This window comes from Cucurbita pepo, chromosome 6 (assembly GCF_057944985.1).
Source record: "Cucurbita pepo subsp. pepo isolate OVF chromosome 6, ASM5794498v1, whole genome shotgun sequence".
In the NCBI taxonomy this organism is placed as follows: Eukaryota; Viridiplantae; Streptophyta; class Magnoliopsida; order Cucurbitales; family Cucurbitaceae; genus Cucurbita; species Cucurbita pepo.
This window is the reverse complement of record NC_141803.1, coordinates 9706467-9715603: the sequence shown is the minus strand read 5'-3', so window position 1 is coordinate 9715603 and position 9137 is coordinate 9706467. Positions and strand designations below refer to the sequence as shown.

The following is a 9137-nucleotide window of genomic DNA, read 5'->3' as shown; positions in this document are numbered from 1 at the left end:
TTATTTTTATTTTTATTTTGCTATATAATGAACCGAAATCCAAATGATTAAACATCAACAAAACAAATTTGAGCATTTTAATAAAATGAAGACTCTAACAAGCTTCGATATTACCTTATTGTTTGCTTTGGAATCAAGCATTATTATCAACACATGTTTTGCAGGTTCCAACGGACAAGCTGTAGTGGAAGATTGGCATTTACCAGAAGGCAAATGGCAAGTGACTATTTACAATTATCAAACAAACTCAGTTTTAAATGCTCATTGCAAGTCAAAAGACGACGATTTGAACGAACAGGTTTTGGACAAGCGAGCCCAATTCCACTGGAGATTTGAAATGAACTTTTGGCATACGACTTTGTATTGGTGCAATTTTAACAGTTCGAATGGACATGCTTCATTTCAGGTGTTTTGGCCAGAGAACTCGCATTGGCTTTCTGAACGATGCAACGTTAAAAACTGCATTTGGGCAGCATTTGATGATGGATTTTACTTAAAAAATCTTCATTTGGGGAAGTTTGAATTGATACACCCTTGGGAAAAATGAAGTAAAATCTCCCTCACTCGTTTTGGTCCAACAAAACCTACTTTTTTTTTCCTTTTATGTTTGCTTGCTCTCACATGTAATAATTCTAGAGAGAGTCGTGGGGTTTCTTTATAGGCTTAAATATGTTGCATATTTAAGTCTAATAAAATGGGAGGAATCTTTTGGGAATTTATAGTTCTTTGGATGTTGATAATTTGATTGGGTTTCAAGTTTCTACTTGTATCTACCCATGTGCAAGCTTTCAAACTCAGGATTTGGCCGTCAATGGCCCTAATATTCCCCTAACAATATTGTAAGGTTATTTACTTCTCGATTCTAAGAGTGAAAACTATCTCCACAGACAAACATGAGTCCTTCCCGCATGTCTTTTCCTCACTCACTTGTTTGCAACGAAAATTCTCAAGAGGTCTTCCAACATAAATTGCTCCAGCAAAGCACATTTAATCTCGAAGTTCTTATGATTAAGCCAACAAAAAGGAAAGTGCATCTCGTTGATATAGGTAGTAAGTTTCAGTTCTTTTTAAGCATTTCTTAGTCATCTATACTCTGGGTCACTTTATCGGTTATAATCTTGGTCCATTCATGTACTCTCTTTTACTCGGGTATCACTCTACTCAAAACCCTTTCAGAATTAAGTAATATTGTAGGTTTTAACATTTTAAGGGTAACAAATTAGGAGGAAAAGAAAATATGTATAATAATTGGAAATGCCAAGGTTAATATCATACAATAAAACGGATATATGGAAAGAACTCATGTCAATTATCCTAAAAAAAAAAAGAAAGAAGGATGTCAATTGCAACTTTCTAATATGAAACCAACCAGCTGGCACGAACATGTTTTAGTAAAAAAAAATATCATTAAAGATTATTTGTGTTGCTCATAAAGAAAAAAAAAAACACATGTAAAACGAAAATGATCTTTACAAGACTATGAAACGAAAGAAACTATGTGGAAACAGAGGGAAGAGATCAAGGAGAAGTACCCGAGTAATTTCAATATTAAGACACTTTCGAGGACGAAAGTTTCATCTTGACGTGTATGATGTATGAATGAAAAATAAAAAAAATTAAAAAAAGAAGCGAAACTTTGTGCCACATTGCTAAAGCTAAGAAGTGGCGCGTTGGCCTCCACTATAAAAAAGGGAGGTCCCCCACTTCATTTTATCATCCTAAAATGAACGGTTCGAGCAAGTCAGAGAGTACACTTTCTGACGGCTCAAGGCCAAAATTTTGGTTGATTTGCTCCGACTCTTTCCTCCTGGTTTCAATTTTTAGAAAGCGTTTAAAGATAGTATGTATGACTACCTTCTTGCTAGTTAAATTTTTTGAATCGAGTTTAAATTATTTATGCATGATGAGGCCTAGTTTGAATTATTAGGAGTCAGTTTCTGTGCTGTATTTGGCTTAGTTTAAATTACTCGGACTAAGTTTCTAGTATTGGGCTTAGTTTAAATTAGTGGGAGTATGCTTTTATGCATAATTAGACTTAGTTTAAATCATTAGGAGTAAATTTTTATGCATAATTAGATTTAGCTAGATTGTTCGTTATGAAACGTTATGTTGAAAGCATGAAAATGTTACGTTATGTCTTGTGAATTGCATGTATAGAATGATTTGAATTACATGTTGATCCCTTGTGGATGTATATAATAAAATGACTTAAAATTCACAAGAATAAGTGCAAGTATACACTATCACAAGTAGCAAGTAATAAGTACATTATCGATTCCACAGGGAACCTATCTTTTTGGTTAATTTTATCGCTCGAAATTTAAGTGAGTTTTTGGGTAACATTCAAATGGGCATTGGAGATTTTAACTATTTAAACAAAACTAAAACAACTGCTGTCGAAAACAGAAAATGATGAGAAAATCAACTATAATGAGGAAGGTTTGGCTAGGAGAGATTAAATAGATAAGTTGTTGAGTATGTGGTAGATTTTAGTTCCTTTTAATAGATTCTCAAGCCCACTTCCGAGGGTCATGAATGGTGATTATTTCCATAATCGTTGTAATTTCTATTAACAAGGCTCTAGGAGAAGAATTATTCCTAACCCTTCTATTACCCTTCCAGTCTCCTTGCTATGGAACTAGAGTATTAAAGAGTATTTCATTGCTCCCTCTCTTTCGGGCTCTCTTCTCCCGAATAAGAGAACAACTATGTATGTAAAGTAGCTAATTAAACATACATGTAAATCATTAACAACAACTCTTTAATAAACTAAAATCATACCGTCAACCTACTTAAACTATATAAAACTCTCTTGCCTCCCCTATTAAGTTTAGCTCTCCATACAAACTGAATTAAACAGAGGAATATGCATCTTCATCATATAAAATTGATGGAATAAGGAAAGAGAATAAGAAAATAGAGAGTTATCCCGGTTTGTTGCCGTTCGTCAATGGAAGTTCCATTCTCTTGAGCTCTCACGTCCACCTCTTTGCCCTAATAAATCCTTGTCGGTCTCCTTTTCCTTCTGCTGTCAACAGCTGCTGGATTAGGGTTTTCTTCTTTTTCTCTGGTTTCACAGCAGTTCACTGCAGCAGAAACTGCTGCTGTTTAATTCGATTTTCTCCCCTAAAAATGTGGCTCCTCCTCTTGGTCTTCCTTTTCCTTTTTATATTGAGCATGAGTTCCTCTTTAGGGCTGAAAAGAAATAAGTTGTCCACATAAGATGTTCTTCATTGGTAGTCAATGGCCCACTTGGACTGCTGACGTGGATTTAAAATTTCCATGTCCTCCCCCATTTGTTTCCAAATTTGCTACTCCCACATGGTTTAGCATAAATGTCTGAAATTTTACCACATAACTCAATTAAATATACAATTAAGATTGATTTATGCAAAATCATATTTTTTTCATGTTGGACCGCAATAAACGATTTCATGCTCACTAAGTAGAATAAATGGGGAATAAATGAGAAAATGGTGAATAAGAGTGCAATATTAACTACAAAAAGACTTGATATGACTCTACATTTAGACAGTTATCACACCCCCAAACTTAAAAGATTGCTCATCCTTGAGCAATCATTCTCTCCACTCTCCTCTTTTTTTCTCATTAACAAAATGTTCATAGAGTATTCATCAAAGACATGATTTAGATCACATTTTTTATATTCCTTCCTCAAATGAGTTATTTCCTACCTTTCACCCTACACTTATCACCAAAACTAACCAGAAAAATAACACATTCCTCGCTTCCACCGTATTCCCCAAAACACTACTAAAATGATTACCATTCCTTCTACCTTTGCTTTTGTGACTTGGCTTCATAATTTATTTCATTAACTTTTTCTTATCATGACAAAATTCTTTTTTTTTTTTCTTCAAGAATCCTTCAAGTCATCCTCCTATTCTCTGGGTGCCTCCACTTGTGGTGCAAATCACCTAAGTCTTCAAGGGATGACTATATAGGCTACCACTCGTTCTCCCTTAGCTTGACTCTTTTGCTAGCATCCTGTAGTTTTCAGTGTGGCCACATTTGTGATGCAACTCACCCGAACAATAAGGATATCTTTTTTTTATTATTATTATTTACATCCCAATTACCTTCGATTCAGACACCTCCATTGGCGATGCAGATTGCCTGACAACGAGCAATTAAGACTTATTGAGAGTTCAAGCTTTAGGTTGAAGAGGAGTGGTCTTGGTTTTTTTTTTTTTTTTTTTTTTTTTAAATGTAAATATATATATGGGGGCGATGGAATTTACTTTAATACCCCCAAAACTTAAACTAGCCATTGTCCTCAATGAGCATTACTGTGGGTGTGGAATCATTCTTGAAAGCAATTTGAGGTGTAGAAGCTCTTAGTTATTGTTGGTGTTGGGAAAATGGTTTAAAGGTGGGGTGAATTATGGGAATTCTTCCTAATTAAGGTGGATTATGATAGATTGGATCCTGACCTTAACTTTGATGAATACTCTTCAATGTGAGCTTCAATTTTCTTAACACCACTCACCTTTACTGTTTTATTTATCCATAAGGCATTTGACAATATATCCCTAGTTCTTGCACCAAACATCATGACTACATATGAAACAAAATATGCATGATCTATTACCCTTTCTAAAGCTTCATGCTTCTAGGTTGCATGCATGAGCATGATTCAAAATTATATGCAGTCAACACAACAAAGCAAACACAACATAAGGATGCATGCTTCGAAATCAGGCAGCAAGGTAAATCAGACAACAAGGTTATAAAAGGTGTGGTAAGAGAATTCCCTTGATTTTAGGCATCATTAGAAGAAGTGTTCTCTTCCTCTACTGCATGCGATGATTCTTTGCGGCTCCACTCTTTAAAAATTTCGTCCGGAAAACTTGGGAATGCTACATTTTTGGACTTAGTTCTTAAGGCTTTATGTATTTCCTCATCCCTCTTTTTGACATAAGACCAAAACGCCTTACAACTCCCTTCACTGTTTTCACACCAGCTAAGTAAAGCCTCTTGCTGTTTCAGCAGTTGATCCATATCGTCTGTTGCTCTGTTGTCCCTTCTTTTGCCACTGTTGGCGCCATCCCTATGGGTTTCTATGTAGTCCATCAAATTCCTTGCCTCAAGTCTTTCTTCTTCCTCACGAAAAGGGACTGCAGCCTCCAGGCACAGCATGGTTATCAGCTGTGGAAAAAACAGCGTCCCCACTTTCTTACTTGCACATTTGACAATCTCATCCGCTACAATCTTTCCCACATCGATGCTCAAATTCATTACGATTGCATACACAAGTAAAACTCTGTTAGCTAACAATGTAGTATCATGTGTAGTGGGTAGTAAGTTGGTTTTTATGAAGGCAGCTCAAACTTTCGCTTCGGGGTTAAGGTCTGCTGCTATTATCGTCCTTGCTCCTCATTCATATCATGCATCGTGTCATATCATGTCATATCATACATACATCATATCGTCAGCATATCATGTACTATATCGCCAAACGTGTTATACAATAACATTTATCATATCATCAGTACGTCATCATATCACGTGTCATAACATTCACGTATCATCTCATAGTCACGGTGTATCACGAACATATCATGGACTTATCATCTCGTAAGCATATCACAGTCATATTGTTTTGTAAACACAGCACAGTCATATCGTTACATAAACATAACCTAGTCATATTCTTTCATAAACATATCATGGTCATATCATTTCATAAACGTATCATAGTCATGTCATTTCATAGACACAGTCTTATCATATCATTTCATAAATATATCATCGTCATCTCATTTCATAAACACATCTTAGTCATACTATTTCATACACATATCCTAGTCATATCGTTTCATAAACGTATCATAGTCATGTCATTTTCTAAATGTATCCTAGTCTTATCGTTTCATAAACATATTCTAGCCATATTGTTTCATAAACATATCCTAGTCGTGTCGTTTCCTAAACATATCCTAGTCATATCGTATCATAAACATATCCCAGTCATATAATTTCATAAAGATATCTTAGTCATATCGTTTCATACAGACACCATAGTCACATTGTTCCGTAAACATTTCACACGTATCAAGCATATATCACGTATAGAACCACGAGGCACATGTCATGGCACGGACATCAACTTTTAACCAAACCGTTAGTAAGGTCACTTACTTGGTTTGCATTAGCAGGTGTTCTCCTTACACTCGAGTACAATTGACTATGTGAATTTTAGATCCAGACCTTAAGGAAAGTGCTACATATTAATTTATGCCATATTACTCGGTTCAAAACTACCAAATAATCTCTTTTTTTACAACTATTGTAGGTTACCACTACTCTAAAAGAGTTGAGTTTGAGTTATGTCGAGGTTGAAAATGAAAAATGTTGTCATTTGTTAATCAAAAGTGAAAATAAAAACTCGTACAATTATGCTATAATTTTACTTATGAACATTCCTTGGAATACCATATTCACAATTGAGTCCTTACTTAATAGTCAATTATTATTATTCTCCCCGAAGAAAGAAATTCATGCGCTGTTCTTAAGAGCCTCAGCACTGTCTCTGTTTTCCTCTATTTCATCAAAGTAGTCCTCTCGAGCATTTTCAGCCAACATTAGGGCAACCAACCAGAAGAGGGATGAATCAAGGGATAGAAATGCACCCCCACCCCGAAGACCAGTCATAGCGGTCGGGCATGCTGTCTCAAGATTGGGATGGACGTTGCGAGTCAAGTGAATTTGCTCGGTGACCGTAGGCCATACGAGCAAAGTTATAGCCAATCCAATAGTGAACCTGCAAACACAGAGGTAGCTTGATTGATGACGTTTCCAAATCACTTTTTAGGTAACAGTTAAGAGTAAAGGATGTGATTTGGAAAGAGAAGTTATAGGGCAATGTTGAAGAAACTAGAGAAAATTGTGCTCTTAAAAAAGGCACCTCGAGGAATGGATTTTTGTTCGTAAGGATAGAACAAAGAGAAGTATCCTGCAATTGAAGAAGCAAGAAAAAACGCAAGGGAAAGATATGCGAAGGCCATAGTTGGGTCCTCTGGATACTGACAGATAATAGTGCCTTTGCCTAGGATGGGAGTTCGAGATGCAGTCTGCCCATAAGCAATCACAACAAGAAAGGATAGTGACCATCAATGAGGGAGAGTTAAGAAGATTTTATTATGAAGAGCAAGAATGCTCAATATACAGAGAGAATACAAAAAGATATTTAGAAAATCTACTTAAAAATCGGCTGAAAATCGGGTAACAAACATGTAAACAAATCAAAAACTAAATCAACTTCTAGCTATAAGGAGATTTAATAAAACACTAATTGATAGCAATCTAAACAAACCACGTGATCTTTAACCCTCCTTGTTTAGATGTTGTGAACTCCAAGCTTTTTCCTGAACACCACCTATCTTACTCCGATGATCTTTCTGTTTGGAGGTCGATCAACCAACTCCCTGGTTCTGTTTTTCTCGATCATTGAAAGCTTCTCCTCTGATAGGTGCATCATCAACCAAAGCATCTTGTCGTTCATCTTCAGACTCTTCTTGTCGTTCATCTTCATACTATTATAGTCGTTCATCTTCAAACTCTTCTCGTTACACTAATGATGGTACGGACGCGTACATTCGTTATTATGTTCGCTATGATATCATGCAAGCCCTCCTAGTTTCCGTGGTGTCCGATATTGTATGTCATACGTATCTGACCAAGCTAGGCCCAGGGAGTTCGCATGCGAGCTCGCCTGGTGGGCCCACAGTCATGCACGATGGCCATGCGTGGGAAAGTACCATGCATCCACCCTGCCCGGGAAAAGCAAGGGCCTAAGGCCATGGGAAGGAATGGAAGACAGTCCCCTCTCTCGTTTTCTTTCTTTTGACACTTGTGCTTACGTATGTGTATTGTATGCGATCCCATGTATCATAATGTTTGATTATATGCTTAACCCCAACAGTGGGGCGACATATTGGGCATTTTATATAATACTCAAGCCACGTGCTACCCATATTTTCAGGTAAAGGCAAGGCCCCCATGTACGGCTAACGGTGAACGTTGCGAAGGCCATGGAAGTCTTAAGGAGGGTTTGTAGTGTCGTAGGCATCTTGTTTGGACTCTCTCGGATGATAGTTATTGCAATTATTTCTTCTAGTTATTTGTTGATTATTTCTAGGTTAGGCTGTCGTTGTTGTTTTCCGCCAAGTATGAACTACTTATAATAATGAACGTATTGTCATTATTGAGACTATCTTACATAAACTCTCGTTCTTTCGTTATACAAGTACAAGGTAACGTTGCTAATTCGGTTAGAGAAAATTAGGGGCGTTACACTAACTGACATTAATATAAACAAACACATGATCTTTAACAATTTATGAACATAAGCTTACCTTCTTGTTCTCAGCTACGACTCCTAATATAAAGGATATCACATCTAAAGTTGTGACAGTAAGAGATAGGATCTTGACAGACACGACCATTGATCCCAAGATAAATGTTACAAAAGAGTTTTCAGAAAAATGGGCAAGAGAACGAAAAGACTATGGAATGAGATTAGTGAATGCTTGACATGTATAATGCTCACTATGGTCCTATGCATATCTTAGAATCATGAATTAGGAATTAAAATATGGAATTAAATAGTTTTTCTTTTGTTGGGTTGTTTTTTTTTTTTTTTTTCTTTACTTTAATTAGGAATTATGTCTATTTCCTCTAAAATTGATTTCCATATTATACTTTTACATTTTTAATTCAAAATGAATGAGTTTCAATCATATATTTTTTAATTTAAAAAATAACACCCTTCTATTTTTATTATAAACAATGTAACACTAGTAAAAAAAATAATAAAAAAGAATTAATTAATAATAACTAATTCCTTCCCTTACCAACTCTCACACAACTCCGGCCCTAGAATACTCGACAAACTACTTATCACAAAACCATATAGAAAAAGAAAAGAAAGAATTAGAAATAGAAACAAATAGGTTCGTTTACTTATATATTTTTGGGTTATTACCAATCAACTCTTTTCATCCGTTACACTCTTTTTCAACTATAAAAACTGAAACAAATCAAACACAGACGTGTTCATACCATTCTCTTTTCCTCTCCCATTTCAAGAATATGAGTTTATTTTCAACACTTGC

The 9137-nt window shown here is 35.7% G+C and overlaps 1 protein-coding gene across 1 annotated transcript; it reads right to left on the bottom strand.

Annotated features, from left to right (window-relative positions):
* Nucleotides 1-6519: 6519 nt before the first annotated feature.
* LOC147792287 (uncharacterized) lies at nt 6520-8468 on the bottom strand. Its single transcript, XM_087125027.1, has 3 exons — nt 8379-8468; nt 6880-7094; nt 6520-6784 (listed from the first exon to the last, which is right to left on the bottom strand). The coding sequence occupies exons 1-3, from the start codon at nt 8466-8468 to the stop codon at nt 6520-6522; spliced, it is 570 nt and encodes a 189-aa protein (XP_086981153.1).
* Between the last annotated feature and the right edge of the window lie 669 nt (nt 8469-9137).

Bases quoted from the DNA above. Each gene is read 5' to 3' on its own strand.
- LOC147792287 (XM_087125027.1), bottom strand. From the start codon at position 8,468: ATGGTCGTGTCTGTCAAGATCCTATCTCTTACTGTCACAACTTTAGAT. The intron at 7,095-8,378 runs GTAAGCTTATGT...GCTTATGGGCAG, and splicing joins TCGTAGCTGAGAACAAGAAG to ACTGCATCTCGAACTCCCAT. The intron at 6,785-6,879 runs ATAACTTCTCTT...CTGTGTTTGCAG, and splicing joins AGTTTCTTCAACATTGCCCT to GTTCACTATTGGATTGGCTA.